The following is a 23,505-nucleotide window of genomic DNA, read 5'->3' on the forward strand; positions in this document are numbered from 1 at the left end:
CCGCTCATCATAACAAAACAGGTGGATTTAATGCATTTCATAATTGCTCAACACAACGTCCAAGTGCACGTGGAAGAAGTTCAGTAAGGAATGAAGATGAAAAACCAAGACGCAACCAGAGGATCCACAGAGTTCAGCCTTTAAGCTGGAGGCCAGGAATGACTGTGTAAACAAGAGCAAAATCCCTTGCCGTGTCGTGCACGTCTATGTAAGGCCTGGTTGGAATTCGAACCCAGGTCTCCCACGTGGGAATCCAAACATCGTGCAACAAGTGGTTTGTGTCCATGGGGAGACCCAGAATGCAACATTGGGACCTTCTAAAGTCAAGTGAGTACAACTTGGAATGGACAACATTTAAATTTAAATAATGTACACAGTATGGACCTACCAGGCCTGTAGTTTTATCAATTTAGGGGCAATGCCACTTGTCTTTGGTGGGGTGAATTCACAAAGGCCGAATGCAAGGGCAGCAATTAAGGCCATTAAGTACACAGGAATTGTGAATTTAACTGAAGGGTTAAGGATGATTTTCTTTTTGATACATCAGATAATATATTTAACCGAATGTCTGTCCGTGTGTGTGTCTGTCAGAAACAGTGCCGTAACTCCTTACTGCCTGCACCAATCACTCCCACTTTTCACACAGGCATTGACCATATGCATATGGAGGGCGTAACGAAGCCCTTTTTTCGATTTGACACATTGATGATTATTAATTAATGTATTAGTCAATTACAAACGCACCCGGACGCAGTACCCTTCACGGCCACAAGGGGGGGGGGGGGCAAATATCTCACAACGGGTAAGGACTAGTAGTATTAACACATAAAAGTAGCCTAGCTATATTTCACAAAATAGGCCAAAGTATGCAGACACGACTGTGGCTATGAAATTCATAGACTAATTCATACAGTATGCTATCTCCATTGTTCACACATTTCTACACATGTAGGCCTATATGCACAAACCTGTCTGTACAAACCTCATGGGAATAGTAGTCTGTTGTTTTTCCACAGTACCACATGGACATGTGCAGAAGAGAATAAATAGGTTAAATCAGCTGGGATAGTGCAGGTGTATCATCAATGCCAGCCACTGTGGCCTCACTGGGGCATACTGTATGTAGGCTATATCAATTATAGTAAAGTATGTATTTTTCATGTCAAGGGTCCCCAAATTAGTAAATATTAAAAAAAAAAGTGTCCCCAAATTAGAATTTTGCCGAAGACCCCCCATCTGAAAATATGTTGTGCCAGGGAGGGATCCCATACAAGATTTGTGTTGTTAAAATGTTTCAGAAATAAATATTCAATATTTTTCAAACATAACTTTCCAAGATTTTTTGACAATAGCAGATCATCGCCTTCTGAGCACGTTTTTTATTGTGAAGTTGTGAACATTTATTCTTCTGGTAAACTACCGGTACTTTTTCTGCCTTGTGGTATTATTACTTTTACTTAGGCCTGTATTTCTGGGTTCATTTTAACATCTTAAATTGGCTTTTGTGTAGCCTGGTTAACCACTCCCCCTTGAAAACATTTCATTCCAATCTGCGAGAATTAAATGTTTTCAAGGGGGAGTGGTTAACCAGGCAGCTTTTGGGTGCATCCCGATTCTGACCAGAATGGAACAGACAACACAGAGCCTTAATTACCAGTAGTATAATTGGTAAAATCTGTGAAGGAATTCAAGTAATAAGGAAGAGGCCCATTTCTTTCCAATATGTCTGCTGTGCATAGAGCCTAGCTATTTCAAAGTTGAAATGAAGCATGTTTGAATGCATGTTTAAAATGCATAAGTCTGGTGCAGTGCTGTGCTGATAGAACACATCAATGAATTATTATGATTATGAGTCAGTCAGTCTTCGTGGTTCGCTTTCTCTTTCTGTGTGTGTGTGTGTGTGTGTGTGTGTGTGTTTGCGTGGCGCGCTCGTGCGTTTACGTGCGTGTTTCAATGACTTGCTGTAGATGGCGCTGTTTGGATTAAAGTGTCAGAGGGTCGCAGACTGGTACTGCTCTCGTGTGAGCGAGTTTGAGTCAGTCAGACAGTCAGTCAGCGTGTGTGTGTGTGTGTGTGCGTGTGTGTGTGCGTGCTCGTGTGCTTGTGTGCGTGTGCTTGTGTGTGTGTGTGTGTGTGTGTGTGTGTGTGTGTGTGTGTGTGTGTGTGTGTGTGTGTGTGAGTGTGTGTGTGTGTGACTGTGTGTGGAGGGGAGGAGCAGGAGAGAGAAAGGGAGAGAGAGAGCAAAGTCCTGTGGTTAGAAACATTATGGACGATGTTCTCCTGCTGAAAACACACATTAACCAGAAAAGAAAATAGGAAGAAGACAAGAACCCAAAGAGAAACGACAAGCGTCCCTAAAGAAAGTGCTGGCCGTGCTGGATATACTATGCAACAACAACTAGAACAACAACAGAAGATATGTAAGAGTAAGACCACACTGACTGCTGTTTAATTCTGTTTAAACAGACCATAATACTATGTCTGTTATCAACAGCACAGCATCATGCTCCCTCCCTGTTTTACATTCAAAAGAAGCGCGCACGGTTGTTCGCCTGCGTTTCAGACAGTGATGCTTTAAAAGCCTTCTTCACAGCTACTCCGTCGTACGACGGTGTCGCATTGGTGTCGCTTGCCGACTAGAGCTGATCTACAGTTGAGGTTGAGGCTGAATTGAGGACAGCACGTGTTCTCTCCGCATGCTGTGTGTGCAGACTGCTGCACTCTGCAGTTTAGAGTCCACCAGTGTGTTGGGCAAGTCAAACAGGGCTGGAAGAAATAGGGTACATTGTGGATTATTGACTTAAAGCTGCTGTAAGTGTAAGTTATATATTTTCCATACTTGTTAAACTATGGTCTATATTCTGACAGCAATGCTAGAGTGTTTGTTCAGTTATCAGTATCATGGGTTTCACAGAGTCCCCATCTTTCCAGCTCTAATACGTAAAATAGAAAATACATTTTCAATAATAGTCTTTTTGTGTGTGTGTCACATAACAGGTTTACAGGTGTAGTCCTAATTCGTTTTTGTACAAGCCATATTATTCGTTGTTTTCAGGAAAGAAAAGTGGGGCAGAGAGGTTAAGAGCAATGGAGAAAACAGAAATGGAACATGTCAAAGAAAATTCTAATATTTCTGTATACACATTCATACTGTAGCTGTAGCACAACCTCCCCCCAGAAAAATTAGGTAGGCATGTGCTCTTAGACACCAGGTGCAAAAAAACACATAGGTCCACATAGAAGGCCACCAATTTCATTCAATCAAGGAGAGAGAAAACATAAAGGACTAAAAGGTGTCATATAGGCCTATATATATATATATATATATATATATATATATATAGTTATATACACATTTCACAATCATTGGACTATAATTAGCAATGCATTAATGTGTTCAAGTTCACCACTAATGGTAAAATGGCTGGTAACAGTGGGAATCGAAAGATGTGCCTCAAATTTGCACTGCAGTAAATGTACTTAATTGCTTTCTGCCACTTCTCTCTAAATGTAATATTGCATATTAGGCTACTGTTCTTTTGAAGTAGCCTAATGCTATACTTTTTATTGTCTACAGAGTAATATGTTATTTTTGACGCTTTTTACACACCCATACAGCAGAAGCAACATGGTAACTTGCTTGCATCCCATGTCTAAACATTATAATGCATTATAATTTACTTATCACTGTATAATTACAGTTATAACTTATAATCGCTCACAAATACTCATGCTTTATAACAATTATCACTAGGCCTATAGTATAGGCACACAAGAGCACTTTAGTATGCAGTGTTATAAGCATCTATTTATTTTTATTTTACAATGCATTTATACTTGACTTTATGAGTAATTGAAAATGCTTTATGATTACTGTTAAATCATTAGTAGTATTGTGGGCTTATAACTACAATTATACAGTTGTATAAGCACATTGAAATGCATTATACATTATGTTTATAACGCATTATAGACATGGGATGCATAGCAAGTGTTACCGGCGGAGCCAGAACGGCATGCCATTCCCAATCCTCAAAACCCAGATCCCAGGGAACGCTTGTTTTGCTTCACATGTCTTGATGACCTATTGTGTCCACAACTTGGACAGCACCGTCATCGGTGTGCCCGTATACTGGCTGCTCGGTGCGATCACTTGCTTGCCCAGTGGGGTCACTCAGGCACCCCTTAGGCTTCGCTCTTGGAGTGCCTGCCATGTTTGTGCTTTAAAAAGTCACATTGCAAAACCGTGCATATGCGCAGGGCGTTGAGACTTGAGAGCATCACATTTGTGTGAGTATGACGCCAAGACGTAGTAACTGTACTGTAACTATATCAATTAAATCATATTATAACTTTCCATGTTACTTTGTCAACGCTGATAGTAATATACTACTTTAATGTGGTACCGGCGGTATCAGGTCAGGAATTTAAATAAAGAAACGGTGCATGCAAAACCTAAACATGTGACATTTGGAATGAAGAACTTGGCAAGGTCTGCAACTCTGCATGTACATCTGCTTACTAGCATTTTACTGTTTGTAAGAGAGTTCATGAATGTTTGCTATTCTGAGGAAAAACAGGAGGTAGCCACTGAGGGGGGGTGGAGAGAGAGAGAGAGGGAGAGAGAGAGGGGGAGAGAGAGAGAGGGAGGGAGAGATAAACAGCTGTTCGGTTCCTCTCCAACTCTCCTCTAAAATCCATGTGTTCATTTAACTCTGAAAGTGTTTGGAACCAAATGGACCCGTTTTCAACGGTTGAAATTTAGCACTGAGGATGTGCCTGCATATGGAATACCTGGAATACTTTTTCTTCTTCCGTTTGGTCCAAAGAGGCAGTCGAAAGTGTGCTTTTCAACATTCAGTTAAACTTTGTAAAACCATTACAAACATTTCATTTTAGGTCTGGCCTGGGCGATATGTACAAAACCTCATGATAATATTTTGTTTTTTCCCAAATACCTCAATGTTGATATTGTGACAGCATTAGTAGCTAAAATTGTCTAGCAGCTCACACATTTTTGACTTGAGAGCTACTCAAAATGAGCAGCTCAACAGGATCTACCTACCGAAAATATTATACCATTGCTGAAAATAGTTATATATATAAGACAAATGCTCTTGGAATGGGAAATAGAGGGGGAGAAATTGAATAGGTATAGGGTTTTTTTGTATTTAATTTGTAATGCTACAGACGTTTTTGTGCACAGCAACACTCTTGAAAACAAAGTATTGAATTGTGGGTTTGAGCTGACAGGCCCTTTTGATGTCAAACAATCAAGTCACCTTAATTCAAGTGGCCAGATCCAAAAAAATATTTACATTAAATATAAAAGGGTCATGTCATGTGATCTACCTGCACAGCCTTTGTGATCTACTGGTAGATCGCGATCTACCTTTTGGGCACCCCTGGAGCTCAAAATGTGTCACTGAAATGGGCAGAGCTTGTAGATATAGCCTACTACTTTAGCTATTTCAAAACAATCTGGAACATTAAAACTAGGGGGGAAAAAACACCTGATATTATGACATGCAAAATTCTTTAATATCGATAACACTGCATTTACTCTGTCCTGTTTCACTTGAGGTCACAGTGCATCACAGACGTGACTGCAGTCAGATAATACAAACCAAACAGTTCAGACGTGGTGCAACAGTCAAATGGAATTTGCAGTGGTGGGAAAAGTACTCACATTCTTTACTTAAGCAAAAGTACTGCACTATGGAAATAGACGTTACAAGTAAACGTCTAGAATTCAAATTGTACTTGTAAAAGTACAAAAGTATTGGCACAAAAATGTAGCCTACTTAAAGTACTAAAAGTAAAAGTACTCGTGCAGAATGTTCCATTTCAAGTTTTCAAATGTATTAAAAATCTTTGGAAAATAGCAGATCTACACCGAGTACACTCACATCGTGACACATTGTGAGCTTGTAGATCGGCTATTATATTAATGTATGTTAATGTGGTTAATGTACCGGTATGTTTTGTAATAATCAAAATCTAGTAACTAGTCTTCAAATAATTGTAGTGGAGTAAAAGTACAATATTTGCCTTGATGTAGTGATAAAAGAACAGTTACAGAATATTGGAAATACTACAGTAAAGTAAAAGTACCTCAAAACTGTGCTTAAGTAATAAGTACAGTACTTTCATCAATTTGGCAGTGATTTCTTAAGGCACAAGCAGAAAACATCAGCTTGCGTGGCGTTGGCGGGGGTTGTTGCGCTGACACCGCGTCTGATCAGCGCGTTCAGGTTTCAGTGGTTAATGCGTGGGTGAAACAGGCTCCCCCCCACCCCCCCCTCTCCCCCAGCTATCCCCATCAACCTCACCTCTCTCCCCCTCTCTCTCTCTCTCTATCAGGGCTATCTCTATCAGGGCTTGTTCAGCAGTCCTAACGGTAGCCGGGTGGAAACTGTTCAGAAATTTGGCCTGGTCTGCCTCTTGATATTGTGGTAGAGCTTGCCTGGCCGTGGCCGTACTAGTAGCAGTCAAAATCTTGGGTCCGCACGCCCACAGTCAAAATAGGCTACATATCAATTTGGGGGTCCTTGACAGTACAGAAAATGTCCCCTGGATCCAGGGATCAAAGCGTGAATCTCCAGAGACTTGTGTCTTCTCCGCAGTCTTTGTCTTGTGCTGTGTCTCGTCTTTCCTTTCCATCTCTGTCCCTCCAGAGGTGGGGTTACCTTTGATCCGACACAATGGCTGGAAGGTTTTGATGTAGCAGACGTGCCCCCGGCAGTCCCGTCTCAAGTTTGTGTTGTCAATGGAGCGTTCTGCCACCGCAATCTGTCTTGTTTATTTAAACCATATGTCGTCGCTGACGGGCGAAGCCCTTGTATATCCCCATTTAAACTTTTTCATGTTTTTTCACAGGTTAAAATAGCAAATAGTCGATCTACAAGCTCACAAGAGATTAGAGGTTTTCACCCGACATTGACAATATACTGTCTGTCTGTCTGTCTGTCTGTATCTAACTATTTGACATATGACAGACAGACAGACAGACAGACAGACAGACAGACAGACAGACATCCGTGGGGGTAAATTCAGTCGACATCAAGACACTACAGTACAGCAGTAATGAAAGCAGCCGTTATGAAACGCGGATACAGAAAAGGATATACAGTACAGGCTACAGCTAGCAGTAAAAAGGTGATAATAAAAAAGAGTAAACATGCAGGGATTAGGAATCAATGACCAGAACTAAATGATACTGATGTACACTGACTGCAGTACTCCTGTTCGGCCCTCTACACTTAGACTGCCCATAATTAACCACGTGAACCCCAGAATTAATATTTTATATAATTATTAGCCAAAAGTATGCTCACAACACGTTGAGGGCGATGCGTTGTGAGCTTGTAGATTGGCTATTTTTGGTGAAGAGAGTTGGCGTAGATGGAAATAGGCGGCCCACTCCAAGTACAGTTCACTAAGCCAGTGGTTTTCAACCAGTGGTCCTTGAGGGGGTTCCAGTTGGTCCCCAGAAATGGAGAGTTGGTAACTAAAATGGACCATTATAGATCTTTAACTCTTGAGAGTGTAAAATTAAACCAAATGGACCCGTAAGGGTCCAGTTGCATTACTTAATTTACAAAAAGTCTACACAATTAGAGAATGTAGAAGAATTGTTGTTTTGATCAACGTTTGCCTGTTATGTCTCCTAATGGTACCAACAGCAATACTTTCAATTGTGATCAAAATCTTATCCAACGATAACAGAATATCGTAGTTTTGGGTCTGAGAGGCTAAGGGCCGCCCCGCTGAACCTCAAATGACGTCACATTTTAGGCTCTATAGAGCCGAACCGACTTTTATTCGGCTCTAAAATAGGACTATGAAGCCCAGCACACACCGGGTGCGCAGCGACGCGGCACAGGCGTTGCCGCGCGGCAACTCCTGGAAAATAGAACGGCGGCGTATCGGAGCGTCAGGCGAGGCGTGAACGCGCGTCGGACGCCGCCGGTGTGGGATAGGTTCATTGAAAATAACGGAGGCGGCTGTTTTGACGCGCAGCGTTCAAAGGCGGTGTGTCTGTAGGGCTTCAATCGGCCCTAAATCTCATCAAATGGTGGTCCGTGGCTCAAATTCCAAATAAATAATGGGCCTTGGTAATTGCTATGAAAAGGGTTGAAAACCACTGCAATAAGCCTAGAGGGTTTAAGTGGTTCAACCATAGAGTATAAAGAAGGATAGAGACTGATCTGGTGCGAAACTCCATCCCCCCCACCCCCCCCCCCCCGCTATTCATGTCAGTGGAAGTTGCTCAGTGGCGTTTTGAAGCACACGGAAGGACCGTCTCAGAATGTCTACTTCCGCATTTGACCTCCAAATTTTGGTGGTCAAATGCGGAAGTGCAACCGAGCGCTCAATGTTAAAGCTCAGCTGCTCAGGGTTTCCTCGTCATGAATCCTTCCTCTTACCACTAGGGCCCAGTGCTACAATGTTGGAGCGCCTCACTGGCCCCTTGGGTTCAACGGGTCTAAATACAAATGTAGTAAAAATAGCCAATCTATTTTATAAGCTCACAACGCGTTGCGACATGTCATGTCTGCTATTTCTGCTATTTTCTCGAAAATAGCGGAAATACGGCATGTCGTTAATCATTCTTGACACTTTGAAACAGAGTGTGTTTGGGGGCAGGTCCTCTTGTAGAAAACCCCTTGACACTTTGGTGTGCTGCTGTGAATCATCTTCACATGGTCAAATGAAAGGAAACTGCATATTACAGTGTTGTTGGATAGTTAGTTGGTCTGTCATGCTTAGCCTCTATACTCAATAGCAGCAGTGCTATTGATTAACCATCAATCTCTTTCAGGCAAAGTCATAGGAGAAATGTAAAAAAAGGAAAAACACATGTCAAAACATTTATAGTGCCGTGAGCTTGTAGATCAACTATTTGAGCTATTTATTTAATTTGTTAGTCAATTCATGATATATAAAACATAAAAAAGATAAAATAAAAATAAATGAACGGCTGGATGGCCGCAGCCCTACACAGCAGCACTGAATCATAATGAACATTTATTTCTTCCTTTTCCAAGTAAATAGTCATCAAAGTCACATGCTGGGGATTTCATAGTAATGATGACCCTCCTGCCTCCATTAATCATAAGGTACTATAGGCACTAGTAGGCAGTAGTTTTAACCCATTCTGACCGGGCACCCATTTTGGTGTCAGCATCATGTTATGCTTTAGCTATTTAAAAATAGCAGATCTACAAGCTCATATCGCGCCACCGAGTGGCGCGATACGAGCTTGTAGGTCTACTATTTTTTGAAAAATCGAAGAATGACTGACATTTTTAGAATCTGATCTCAGGTCAGAATGGGTTCATCAGACCAGTGTGTGTCCGGCAGAAACCTCGTATGAATCTGATCTCAGGTCAGAATGGATTAAAGTGGCATAAACCCCTATAGGCTTATTTCCAGTTCAGGGAATAAAAGAAAGAAAAAAAGAAAAAAAGTAGTGGCGTCTTACTGGAGATGGAGGCGTGATGTCACGAGGCGTGACCGTATATCATAGTAAATTAACCCATTCTGACTTGAGATCAGATTCATACGAGGTTTCCGCCGGACACACACTGGTCTGATGAACCCATTCTGACCTGAGATCAGATTCTAAAAATGTCAGTCGTTCTTCGATTTTTCAAAAAATAGCAGACCTACAAGCTCGTATCGCGCCACTCGGTGGCGCGATATGAGCTTGTAGATCTGCTATTTTTAAATAGCTAAAGCATAACATGATGCTGACACCAAAATGGGTGCCCGGTCAGAATGGGTTAAAGGGACAATGTCTTCTATAGCATTGGTTCTGATCTTCTCTTCTTGGGGTCCCTGGCACAAACTGTTTTCAGATGGGGGTCTGTGGCCAAGTACATGTTGATTTGGGGGCCCTTAGTTGGCATGAAACAAGTCTGAGAAGCACTGGGCTAGAGACCTGTGGCTGTAAAAGAGACAGACTCATCGCTATGACTACCATAAATGAAACTTCCGGGTCGTAATCACATGGCTAGTGTGTATTCTGTGTAAACAGCATTTGGAGCATCCCACTTTAATTGAGTTGCGTGTGTAACAACACTGTAGTCAGTTTGGGCAGTGCGGGTCAAATTAGCTACAGACAACATAGTTACAGAGTAAATTAGGTTAATATAATAAACCTTTGCGGAATTACTGCACCTATTTACTCTTGCGCTGTCTGTTTTTCTCCAACTGGCAGAGAGAGAAAGAGCCGTTCCTTAATCATTTAGTTTCCCGCTTTTCCAGTGTTTTCCCTATATGCATTCAGCAGCGCCCAATCCCTGTTTCCGCTGCTGACTTTTTATGTCAATTATTATTATTATAAATGTTTTAACGATGGAAGCCGGCTCCCTCTAGTAAACTAAAATCATATTTTATATTGTAGATCTGCTATTTTGAGAACTATACTGCTCTAAACCACTGTTCTAAATCCTAGGAGCTTTCTGAAAAAACTCATACTGTAGCTAAAATGACACTTTCCTGGGTTAATAATATCCAGTTCCACAGGAGAGGACTCTGTCTAGAACCATTGAAAGAGTTACAATACTCCAGCCAGCTCTGTTATTAACCCATTCTGACATTTTGGTGTCAGCATCATGTTATGCTTTAGCTATTGAAAAATAGCAGATCTACAAGCTCATATCGCGCCACCGAGTGGCGCGATACGAGCTTGTAGGTCTGCTATTGAACGACTGACATTTTTAGAATCTGATCTCAGGTCAGAATGGGTTAATCAGACCAGTGTGTGTCCAGTGGAAAACCTCGTATGAATCTGATCTCAGGTCAGAATGGGTTAATTTCACCAGGTAGATTGAAGCAAACCAACACTGTCACTGATCAGGATTATCATCTTGCAGAAGACAAAATACAAAACAAAAACAATCGCGCAGCTTCACTCCATTAGACTGCATATCACCTCCCAAAACAGAACAGATCTGCAAGCTATCATCGCGTCATAACAATCAGGACTATTGAAGTAAGTCTGAGTTATATTAAATAAAATAAAGACATAAAGGTCCTGTACCTCTTAATACTGGAAACGAACAGTATTGTAGAGCACAAGAAAACAGAAAAATATTTCCTTTTAACTGAAATTGCAATATCTTTATATTCTTTAAAGACAGATCAAACCAAAATCATACACTTGAGCAATCAATCCCTTCAAAATGTAAATTAAATGTTCAATTCCCTTTAAATTCTCCCCTACAATGTCCCTTCAAAGGTGCCCCAAAGTCAAAGTATTCCAAAAGTAATCCTGAAAAAAGGTAATCCGAGTATCCAAAGTAATCCAAACGTTGTAGATCCTCTTTTAGTCAATTAGGTATAGTCCGAAAAAAGTTAGAAAACAAAAAGGCAATGCATTGCTTATACCGGCAAAAATAAATGATATGCTGCTCACCCCACCTTTAAATCCGGAATCATCTGCTAGGTCCTTTGTTACAAGCTCTGTTGTTTGTCAGAACTTAACACCTCAGAAGCTGCCCTACCAAACTTTCTTTCCTTCCCTTGGCAAAGTTCTTCGGTCAGACAGGCATTTTTTGCGTTCAGTTCTGAATTGGCGTATAGTATTGGCCTTTAAAAGAGTGTGTTTGGAGAAGCAACATAATCACACCAAACCCTCTTCTTACTGCCCAAAATGGAACCCAGGCTCGGCGCCTCACTTCCTGTTCTTTTATAGCTTCCTGGAAATATTGCTCACACACATTTCCCCACAGCTCCCCTTGTGATCAAACCTTGTCATTTGTCAACAGAAAATTGATGACCATGGTTCAACTACACAAAACCCTTTATATTGTATTCTCCGTACACTACATTTCAGTGTTAAATATTCAACCCTAGTTTAACCAACATATTGATTCCCCTGTTATTCCCCAGTATGTTTCATTTTCTTTCATACTCATACCAGGCCAGGAAATACATTGTTTCACCCATTTTATGTGGCAGCGTCACAGCGTCGCAGTGCAACGCACTTTGAAACCATGTAGATTTGTTATTTTTATCAAGCGAGCATAAGTGAGGATAAATTAAGCATAACGCCACATCACATATATATTAATCATTTGATTGGAATGTGCAAGGAAACATTTGTGAAATAAACATTTGGAAGATTAATGTTAAATCATGACCTTGCATACAAATATTTCAAGTATTTCTTGAAGACTGATTGACCCTTCAAGTCATTGACAAAAGTTGTCCCACCGGGAGGACTTATCCCATTCTGACCGGGCACCCATTTTGGTGTCAGCATCATGTTATGCTTTAGCTATTTAAAAATAGCAGATCTACAAGCTCATATCGCGCCACCGAGTGGCGCGATACGAGCTTGTAGGTCTGCTATTTTTTGAAAAATCGAAGAACGACTGACATTTTTTTAAATCTGATCTCAGGTCAGAATGGGTCAATCAGACCAATGTGTGTCCAGTGGAGACCTCGTATGAATCTGATCTCAGGTCAGTTAAACAACCCTTCGCTTCGTCCTACTCCTCCTGCCCAACTCCTCCTGCCCAACACTCCCTTGCTGACAGGTGCCGCCCCAGCTAGTAGGAATTTGTGCAGTGATTAATATCACCCTGCCCGGCCGCTCGGCTTCCCTGCCACGAACACGGGCCAATGTTTGTGTAGACACTCAGCGAAGCCGGTTGCACCACGGTGGATTCGAACCCACATCCTCCGCGGTGGTGAGCACACAGCCACCCAAGCACAGCTTAAGCCAAATTCCAATACCCAAAATCTCGGCCACTCGCTCACTCACACTCGCTCACTCCAGCATGGAGGTGTTACGGTGAAATTGGTGACCTGCTGAAATATGTGACGTGTTGACATCACATGACATCAGTGTCCGAATGTAAATCGTTGCAGTTTGTTTATTAGCAGAGTTCAATATAGCGGTATTCAGGCCACGTATTTAAAGACCTCCATGTAAGTTGTGTGAAGTCCACAAGATGGTCACATATTTTGACAGGTCACCAATTTCACCATCATTTGCCATGCCGGAGTGACCGAGTGTGAGCGAGCGAGTGGCCGAGATTTTGGGTATTGGAATTTGGCTTTAGTGTTTTTTTGTAGCTTTTGTCTTCATGCAGCGACAGACGTCAGGTGTCAGTTTGACATACAGTATGCCTTCATGTCACTGGCGCCCTTTGGAAATCACTTGTTTTACCTGCTGTAGCTTGGTAGCTGCTATAGTGTGAACTGTAAGGACCCGGTTCTCTACCTCTGGGTCCGGGGAACAGCAGCGGTCCAAAACTGACGCTTACGGGTTACGGGTTAATTTGGTTCCATTTGTACACTAAGAGTAAAATAAGCACTGTGGATTTCAGTATACTTTAGTTCAGTGATTCTCAAACTTACTGTATATTTCAAGGACTCCACAGATTGATGATTTGCATTAGGCTATGGACTGGTGTGGACTGTGGACCCATTTGATAACGTTATTTTTGTATTCATTTCTGAGATCCCAATCTACAGTATTATGACACATACTAATAACTAGAGTTGTACAGTACAGTGAGTACACTGTACAAAAGTACAATCCTCAAGTGTCCTCAGTACCCGTTAGGGCCCATTTGGACCCCTGGTGGTCTCCGAACCTGACATTGAGAACCAGTGGCGTAAGTAAGGGACACCGCAGGTGCCGGGACTGTCGTGTTTAAAATGCAGACACATGGTAAAAGTATTGCTTAGTCATGGCTTTGGTGTGGTTAAGTACGGTTAGGTAAGGATGTAGTGAGGCATTCACTATGCGTAGCCGCTAGCTAGATGTGAACACACTGACTGTCAGGAATGAGTTACGGAGTAGGGCCCAAAAGCAGGCAACCAGATGCAGAGTAGATTATCTTCAAGGTGTTCATTTGACTATAAATCAGGGGTATTCCAAAAGGCAAAACATAGGCAACATCAGACACAAAACCCACTCGACATACAGTAGGTCTACGGACCAACAAGGACACACTGCAAACAAAGGGCTTAAATAGACAGGGGTAACAGGACACAGATGAACTCAAAGTACAATCAAACACAGGATCGGCTAACAGGCAAACAGAACACAGGTGACTAGGATACAATAATCAGGTAGGTAAGACAGAACAGGAAGACAACAAGAGGAGGCAGGAAAGCACAGAACAATACTACAAAACAAGACAACCAAAACAACAACAGAGTAACAGTAAACCAAAACCAAACACCACAAGGCAAAATACAGAACATACAGAATAAGTCCAAAACCTAATTAGGATTTCTTTAACATTCAAGGCATTACATTCATTCATTACATTGAAATGTTCAAATTGTTAATAAGTATTAATAGGTTCAAGGGTGCTGTGACACAAAGGCAGTATTTAGAAAGCCTGTAAAAGCATATACCACTAACGAACGTGACTTTCACTTACAGCTCTCTCTCTCTCTCTCTCTCTCTCTCTCTCTCTCTCTCTCTCTCTCTCTCTCTCTCTCTCTCTCTCTCTCTCTCTCTCTCTCTCTCTCTCTCTCTCTCATATAACAAAATATCAAGTTGTCTTGATTTGTTGGCTACTCGCGCGCTTTTCTTTTCCTTTCCTTTCCGTCAGGTAATCGGTTTTTTGGGTTGGCGTGGGGAGTGCTTATACAGGAGAGGTTGAATTTCCATGACGCGTTGAATCACGTTTTCCGAATGCACTGAGGTAACAATCGTACACGCTTCTCTTTTCTTCTGACTTCCTCCTGTTACAGATGAAATGGCGTGCAGCTTCGTAAACCAGAGGAAGAAGGTTTCGCTGTGGCGGACGCCCTGTCCAACACGTCTCTGATCAGTGGTGGGCAAAGTATATACTCAAGTAAATACGGTAGTAGTCAATACGAAGTACATTTTCAGTACATGTTCAGAAATCTACACATTTTTCAATGCAGTAAAGTCAAAGGTACAGTATTTCTATTTGAAATGTAAAGGAGTAAAAGTCATCAACTTAAATAAATAAATAATAAAAAATAATAAAAACATTTGGTCATTTCATCGTCTACCCCAGCCAGTTTGATTCCGTACCTTTGATTCAGTATTTAGATTTTTGATATTCATTTTAGCAGGCCCGCCCCCTTCCTATACATTGGAAGATTAATCGAAAACACCGTCCTTGGTTCTGGTGACTGAAACTGAAACTGTCTGGGGGTGTGTTCACAAAAGCCTGAGTAGACGATAAAATGTCCAAAAGCTTTTTTTAAGTACAGGACTCAACACCAAGTAAATTGACCTAGTTACTTCTCACTACTGTCTCTGATACCAACACAGTGACACCAGGGCCGTCTGTCTGCTTCCTCTGTGCTGTCATGGAGCTCCGAGGTCTGCTGTCCCTCACGTTGTTCCTTCTGGTCATCCTCCTCAGCCCACACGGTGTGAGTGCCTTAACCCCTCGAGTCTCCTTCCCCATGGGTGAGTGGAACGCTTAACACCTGTGAATGAGTGCTAAAGGTGAAATAATACTGTCACATTTCTGCAGTGTTATTGGCATATATTACCTGGATATAGCTGCAAGAAATGTTAAACATTTATCTTTAACCCATTCTGACCTGGGAACGATTCTATAAATGTCTTCTACATCCTGACAGTTTTCTGAAAAAGCTATGTTTCTATGTCAGTCGTTTTTTCGTTTTTTCAAAAATAGCAGACCTACAAGCTTGTAGCGCGCAACTAGCTTGTAGATCTGCTATTTTTCAATAGCTAAAGCACCAAACACCAAAAGGGGTTCCCGCCCAGAATGGGTTAATATACATATTATATTAATTATAATAAACTATTCAAATCAAATGTAGGTGCACATTTTAATGCCACACATTTAAATTTGTTCAAAAACAATAGGAGCACATTTTTGCACATTTGTCATACAACAAAGTGTATATAGGGCTTACATGATAGTGGTATAAATAACCTGGTTTTAACGTCATTAAATAATCTTTGAAATAATTTCCCCAACACAAGTTTATTTGTGCCTGTGGTGGCCTGTTTTAGAAAACAAACTAAGTACATCGTTCCACAATGTACAGTGAACTGAAAACACCATACACTGACACCACGCTAGACAGGAACGCCCACAAATGTCACATCCGGTTTTAGCCTGGGGTAAGAATTTTCTATGGCGGCCAATGCGACTTGGTCCAATCCTTAATCACATACGGACAAACTATCTATGCTGATAATATCTAACTTGCAGAGGTAGCGTGCCTTGTCCACGGGCAACAGATCTTTCAACGTATGGCATTGCAAATACGTTTGATAATCGCTACTCTGCGCAATATTGTTTTGGAAATGCAGCAAATTGCATTGCAGTGAACGAGAGCAAAAAACAACTTCCCCCGGGGGTGGGCGGAGTCACAGCTTGACGCTCTGAACAGGCCATCATGTAATAGTACAAACACATGTAAACAAAAGCAGTAGATACAGACAAATCCAGCTCAGGGATGAGAGGTGCCACCTGCTGTCAATAGAGTGAAACAACAAGACCCGGTTCAGTGTGACCAAAAAAGAAAACTGCCTAAAAGCCAAAAAGAAACGTCCATTTTTATGTGCATACTGTATGATAGTTTCATGATTTATTGGGAGAAACAAAGCAAGTCAGACATAATGATTCTCTGTTGCATAACATTTTTTTATGTTATGCAATCAAACTGATTCGACTGCCACTGTCAAGTCATGTTTCTTTTTCCTGTAGTTGCCTACTATAGACAAATTCAGAAACGGGTCTCATGGTCGCAGCAAACGTATTCCCTGTAGGCGGAGACGACATATCTGCGGTGTAAACTCGCAGGTCTTCTACTACGTTGAATGGTAGAGTGACTGATGTTAGTCTGCCTCAAACGTTACTCTTTTACCTGCTCTTTACTAACACTAACTTTACAAAGATGCCCAGAACATCGGGATGAACCTGTGTACTTAATGGCTGCTCCAACAGTAGTGGCAGCATTCAACTTTGGAGAGAAACGGAATGTCAAAAAAATACACCGCGGTGGCTGAGACCAGAGCCATAGAGTAATGGTTGAGACGAAGCAGTGAAAGGCCCTGAGAGATACATAACTTCAGTCTTACAGGAGTCCTGTTTAATGCCGTCCCCGACTAAGGATTCGTATAGTCGAATATGATTGGCCAAATGATGTCTGTAGTCGACGGGTGCAGTACTTAGTTCAGACTAGTCATTGGTCCGACAAATGACAACCCACCTCAAACCCTAACCTAACCATAACCGCAAGCACGGGAGCAGCGCATGTCCGTCGTAACTAATGCTCCGTCGGAATTACGTGCGGATCCCCCCATTTATTTTATAGTGTTCCACTATGCTTTCTGATTTCTTTGTGTCATCACTGCCTTGTTTATCCTCTATCCTGTGTATGAGTTCTCTCTCTCTCCTTTTACGTATTCACGTACCTCCTTTTACGCACTGCTCCTTTAAACCCTTTCCTTGTCAATGGCAGGTGTTACGGGGAGGACCCTCACCCACTTCAGCAGTGCTGATATTAGCAACACCACCACGCTGTTGTTAAGCGACGACGGAGACACCCTATATGTGGGAGCGAGGGACGCAGTGTTGTCACTGGACATCAGCCAACAGGACGCTCTGCTCATGAGGAGCAAGGTACAATTTACAATGTACAGCTGGAGGGCTGATTGGCCCTGGACGCACGCCAGGGCTTCTCAACGTGGGGTCTGATGACCCCCAGGGGTCCTGGCTAGGGGTTCCAGGTGGTCCTGAAATGAGTTAATATAGTGTCAAAAGCGGTTTAACCACTTTAACCCTATTAAATATTATATACCTCCAGGAGTCCCTGGAGCAACACATATTTTCAGAGCGGGTCGGCAGCCAAACACATTAATTTGGGGTTTCTGGCATGGAAATGTTTGGGAGCCACTGCTGGACACCAAATGCACAAACGTTACGTGTGTTCTGTGATGATCTGTTTGCAACGTGATCTCCTAACGTTAACCATGTTGTGGAAATATATCATCACTGTCAGTTGGAAACGTTGTTTTGTTTTTCCAAAACGACTGGAAATGGAAAGAAACTAACCTGTGTTCCAATGGACCGAATGTACTTATTGTTTAGTCACAAGCTTGTTTAACCTGTGTTCCAATGGATCCAATGTACTTATCGTTTAGTCACAAGCTTGTTTATACTTTTCATTGGTTCGATATTTATACACCAATAACGATCTACAGTACAAATGATAATCTATTTGGTATTGTAAATGCATTAAAAACAATGCCGGATGCATTTTCATTCATTTTGTAACTTCCTGTGGACAGGGGCTTAAATAGCATTGTGAAACTAATTTCTGGTGACAATCAATAGAATTGTCGTCTTTTATTTTTTAATTAAGTACAGGCTCCAGGAATGGAAGTATTTATTTGCAATGTGAGATGTGAGTGGTTTGACAAACACAGCTGTGTGTGGGTCATGTGATGTGACATTGACCTGATTGTCTTCCTTTCTTCTTCATTCCTCTCTCAGCTGGACTGGTCTCCGTCAGAGAAAGACCTGGAACAATGTTCCATGAAAGGAAAGAAAATGGCAAGTCAAGAACATCTTTTCCCTGTCCTAGTTTTGTTAAATATTACATATCCGTAAGAACCGGATACAAAATTGGAATGGCATCACATTTAGAATCACACTGTCAGAGCAGGTACTGTACGTGGACTTCACATCTGCTATACAATTACTATTCTCAAACTTTCTTAAAGGTATATTCAGTGATTTCACTCAAAAAACCTTAGGTTTCGTTTTTGGCTGGGACCTAAGCCTTTCATCCAATCAGGATAGAGAGCCAAAAACGAAACCTAAGGTTTTTTGACCCCCAGGGGTTAACTGGGGACAGGGAGGAACTCCTTATATGGTCAGCACACTCTATAGTAGAGAGGATTATCACAACAAAACAAAAAAATAAGTGATATTTGAATTAAGTGAAATCACTGAATATACCTTTAATCTCAAGTACCAGCATAATTCTGAGAGTGTACAAATTAGGGTCCATTTGGTTCCATCAGAGTTACAGATCTGTAAGGGTTAATTTGGAATTGTTAAGAGGTAATCGTTATAATCTTATTATTCAGCAATTTCACTACACCAAACTAGTCTGGAGAAGTGATATTGCAGATGCAAACCTTTGCTAACTGGTTTAGGTGTTGGGATCATTGGGAAGACATGTTATATATTCTATATTCTCACCCACAGGTTGTAATAGGGGGGATGAGTTTGGATGGGACAATAATTATACGATTATCGATACGATAATTATTAAATTATCATTTATCATAATCGTTCACAATAATCATATCGCTGAGATGTTTATTTATCCTCCCCTCATACACTATGATGAATTCGCTTTGGTTGAGAAAAATATACTATAATATAATATACTATAATAAACACTATACTTGACAAAACTGACCTGTAAAGACTGCATTTGGTACGCTCGTATAATCACTCGACACAAATCAATTCGCCAAAAATAGCAGATCAACAAGCTGTGTGAGAATGTTTTCGTTTTAGATGCCCACCATTAGGAGACATGTTGATATGTCACATTTCCCGGGCTTTTCCAGAGGTGACATCAGGCCCTTTGGATTTATTGTCCTGATTTTCTGCTCCATCTGCAGATGGATTGTCCCAACTTCATCCGAGTGCTGCAGTTTGTTAACTCAACGCACCTGTACGCCTGTGGAACCTTCGCCTTCAGCCCGCGCTGCACCTACATTGTAAGATATTTGTGTTCCTTATTGAAACGGTGATACTTCCTGTAAACATCTATTTTCCTAACTTGAGAGTTCTTTATAGCTCTGATGATAAGGATGCCCGTAGCTCTGGTAGGTGTGCATTTTCCTGCTGCGGGAGGACCTACAAACAAACCTTGTAGAAGTTAAAGGAGTATTTTTTTTTATTGACTCATCTCTTCATAGAAGGATTCATAATTTGCCAACTGACCACTGTATATACTGTCATTTATGACGTTACATAATAGAAGAGCTGGTAGCATTTTTGTCCATTTCAGAGATGTTTAGTGCATAATTATCATTCAGTCACATAACTCACAAATAGATTTAACGAATATTTATTATAGAATATAGAATAGTGTGCATATAATATTTTATCTTGGCGTTTGGCTCTGAGATCAGATTCATACGAGGTTTTCCACTGGACACACACTGGTCTGATCAACCCATTCTGACCTGAGATCAGATTCTAAAAAATGTCAGTCGTTCTTCGATTTTTCAAAAAATAGCAGACCTACAAGCTCGTATCGCGCCACTCGGTGGCGCGATATGAGCTTGTAGATCTGCTACTTTTCAATAGCTAAAGCATAACATGATGCTGACACCAAAATGGGTGCCCGGTCAGAATGGGTTAAGAGCAAGGAGATAGATATATAATAAAACCCCCATGGGGAACATAAACCACCACCGGTGGGGGTGGTGCTGGGAGCAAACATCACATAACAACAACCAGGAACCATAGCAGAAGGAAGGCAGGAAGAAGCATGCAGTCTATTGAGCTTAAAGGGATTGTGACATTAAAAAAAAGGTTTTGGAATTGTTCTTGTTTTTTTTAGGTTTTCTAATCTCAATTGCACCCAAAAAACATGAACTTTTAACATTCAGTAGATTTTCTGTGATCTGGGGTTTTCTGGCTCAAACAGGTGCTCTGATTTGCCAGCAGTAAGTGACATCACTTACTGCAAATCCCATATATGTCAATGGGATTTGCCAGCAGATGTCACTGTTTCACTGTGTTACCTGTTTTCATTGTAGCTCAAAAGGCCCAAAAAACCCCAAAGAAAACTTCAGACCACAGAAAATCCACTGAATGTTCAAAGTTCAGGTTTTTTGGGTGTAATTGAGGTCAGAAAACCTAAAAGAAAAAAGAAAAATAAATGAAAATGAATGTCATAAAACCTTTAAGTAGCCCACCCAATTGGTCAGCTGACTGCCACATCAGCGAATGACGTGTGCGTCTGGCACACACTGAATACACCCACATAGTAAAGCAGCATAGTAACCCCATATGTGTGCGCCCCTTGAGCACGGCATGAAACCCCTCGAGACTGAACTAACTCATAACATATAATTTATCCTGACAGTGTTAATCATGCATCTTTGATCCTCCTCATTTGTTATTTGCTCGTCATGAATCCCCAGACCACAGAGACGCTGTCAATGACGAGCCTCAAGCCAGAGGAAGGAAGAGGCCGCTGTCCGTATGATCCCTACCAACGCAACACTGCCGTCACTGTGGGTAAGACGTGTTTCATAATGAGAGTCGTGCATACGCAGTTTTGAATGATTGGTGTGTAGCTCAGAGGAGAGAAATGTTTTGGGTCCTGGGCGGTCTGATGAGAGCCAATGAACTGTGGATCGACACAGTGGCGTGTAATGACTCTTATGCAGAGGGACTTACAATAAACAAGTTCATTAACAAGTAAGACGCGCAAACGCGGGAAGCGAACGCAGAGATCGTACATTTCTACTGTGTGTGTGTGTGTGTGTGTGTGTGTGTGCTACAGCTCCGCCCTCTGGTGGCGGGCGGGTGGTGTCACAGCGGGACAGACAGACAGACAGACAGACAGACAGACATGATCTGCAGGGTCTCATAGTTAGTGCTCAGTGCGTTCGCAATCACTGCGTTCGCAATCACAAACATACCAGGCAAATCATGATCTGTCTAGTAATTAACATGAAATCTATATCACATTCTGTACATTTGTGGTAGAGTAAAAAAGACTAAGAATGCAAGACGTGCTGTGAGAAACAGCCAGAGAAACATGCAGTAACACGGTGAAGTGGTGGCAGGTGGCAGGTTAGCCACAAAACAACAACAGCACACATGCAGAAGTTTTAAGCTTCAAAATCGTAAAATGTCAAAGCAACAAATGCCATGTTGAGGTGACACATGTCAGTGTACAGTAGATGGGGACAGTGGCATGTCATGTGTTACATGGTGGAACCGTAGCAGACTGCAGTGTTAATGTGTGTTTTCAGATGGAGAGTTATATACTGGAACCGTGGCAGACTACAGAGGGAACCGGCCGGTGTTCTCCAGACACCTGAGCGTGGGCAGCCATGTTGACCTCAAGCTGGACGATACGCTGGGCTGGCTGGAGGGTGAGTCTGCTGTCATGACAGATGCACAATTTCACACACACGCACGCACGCACGCACGCACGCACGCACGCACGCACGCACGCACGCACGCACGCACGCACGCACGCACACACACACACACACACACACACACACACACACACACACTAGGGCATTCATCAAAAAATCGATTTATCGATTTATCGATAAACGAGTCACGAGTCGACTCGCAGCAGCGCGAGTCGAAAGTTGAGCTTTTTTTTTTTTTTTTTTCCTCCCCTTTTTTCATTGCATTCAGAACGCGCCCTTAATTAAAAACCAAATGCAGCTGTGTAGGCTATGTGGCTCTCAGCGCGCGGTGTCCCACTATTGAGACTGGCTGAAGTCTGTTTGAACTGCGCTGTGTCAGAGAAGTAACAGATAGAAGCACGCAAACGTTACCCCCAAACGATATCCCCCTCACCTCCGTGCTGGAAATATAACGTCTGGGTTCCCGAGGCTACATGCATGCTGACGCAATGACTGTCTGTTTCTGGCTAAGCTTTACGCGCAGCGCACATGAACCTCTCCGTCTCCGGTCAGTGCGGGTTGTTGTTTATTTGCATGGCTCAGAAAATGAGTAACAAATGAGAACGTTATCGAGTTGTGGAGGAGGAGGAGGAGGAGGAGGAGGAGAATAATAATGTCATATCTCTCATTGTGTTCTCGGTGCTGCTGCTGCGCTGTGTGCCAATACCACTACTTTACCTGGATAACATCATCTTTTCATTTTGACATGATTCACATGAAATAATAATCCTGTACCGGAACCGCGTGTAGCGTTTGGTTTCATTAATGCGATCGTCACAAAATAGCCTACAGCTGCTGCTGCTAAAGATACAAAGATTGGACATTTTTAAACGACGCAAAACTTAGAATTCCCCTCTTGCGTACCAGTGCCACGTGTCCCGCGGACCGGCACCGGTGTTTGGGAACCTCTGATATAGATGATACATGCACTGTGACTGTGTCATATTGGAGAGGCCACTGAATGCGCAGTGCTATGTTTGACATGCTCCGTATTTGAGCGCGCGGCAGCTCCACCCGCCCCTGTTAAATCCCCCGCACGTCCGCGTCCCCCCCCCCCCCCCCCGCCGCCAGAAACGATAAATCGATTTATCGATAAATTACTGTCCGACAAGTCGACTGGGAAAAATCTCAAGTCGTTAATGCCCTAACACACACACACACACACACACACACACACACACACACACACACACACTTACCAAGAAAAACTAAAACAATAAGGCTGTTATTACTCGATATATTTACCACTTAAACTCTTTGTTGACCGGAGTCCCCAAAGGGTTTATACTAGGCACCCTCCTTTTCCCCCCTCTTCACCAAAT

The 23,505-nt window shown here is 42.1% G+C and overlaps 1 protein-coding gene across 5 annotated transcripts in view; it reads left to right on the forward strand.

Annotated features, from left to right (window-relative positions):
• The first annotated feature begins 2,213 nt into the window (after positions 1-2,213).
• sema4ab (sema domain, immunoglobulin domain (Ig), transmembrane domain (TM) and short cytoplasmic domain, (semaphorin) 4Ab) overlaps positions 2,214-23,505 on the forward strand; it is a 31,067-nt gene continuing 9,775 nt past the window's right edge. For 2 of the 5 annotated variants that reach the window (XM_083770086.1, XM_083770088.1), the window contains exons 1-8: positions 2,214-2,420; positions 14,731-14,834; positions 15,284-15,424; positions 17,458-17,618; positions 18,492-18,551; positions 19,637-19,735; positions 21,173-21,269; positions 22,013-22,135. In XM_083770086.1, the coding sequence (XP_083626212.1) occupies position 14,834; positions 15,284-15,424; positions 17,458-17,618; positions 18,492-18,551; positions 19,637-19,735; positions 21,173-21,269; positions 22,013-22,135 (682 nt within the window). In that variant the 5' untranslated portion in view covers positions 2,214-2,420; positions 14,731-14,833. Of the gene's footprint in view, positions 2,427-14,730; positions 14,835-15,283; positions 15,425-17,457; positions 17,619-18,491; positions 18,552-19,636; positions 19,736-21,172; positions 21,270-22,012; positions 22,136-23,505 lie in introns of all 5 variants that reach the window. The other 3 variants (XM_083770087.1, XM_083770089.1, XM_083770090.1) reach the window with 3 other exon arrangements.

Source organism: Protomyctophum parallelum (assembly GCF_964188405.1).
Source record: "Protomyctophum parallelum genome assembly, chromosome: 1".
Taxonomy (NCBI): Eukaryota; Metazoa; Chordata; class Actinopteri; order Myctophiformes; family Myctophidae; genus Protomyctophum; species Protomyctophum parallelum.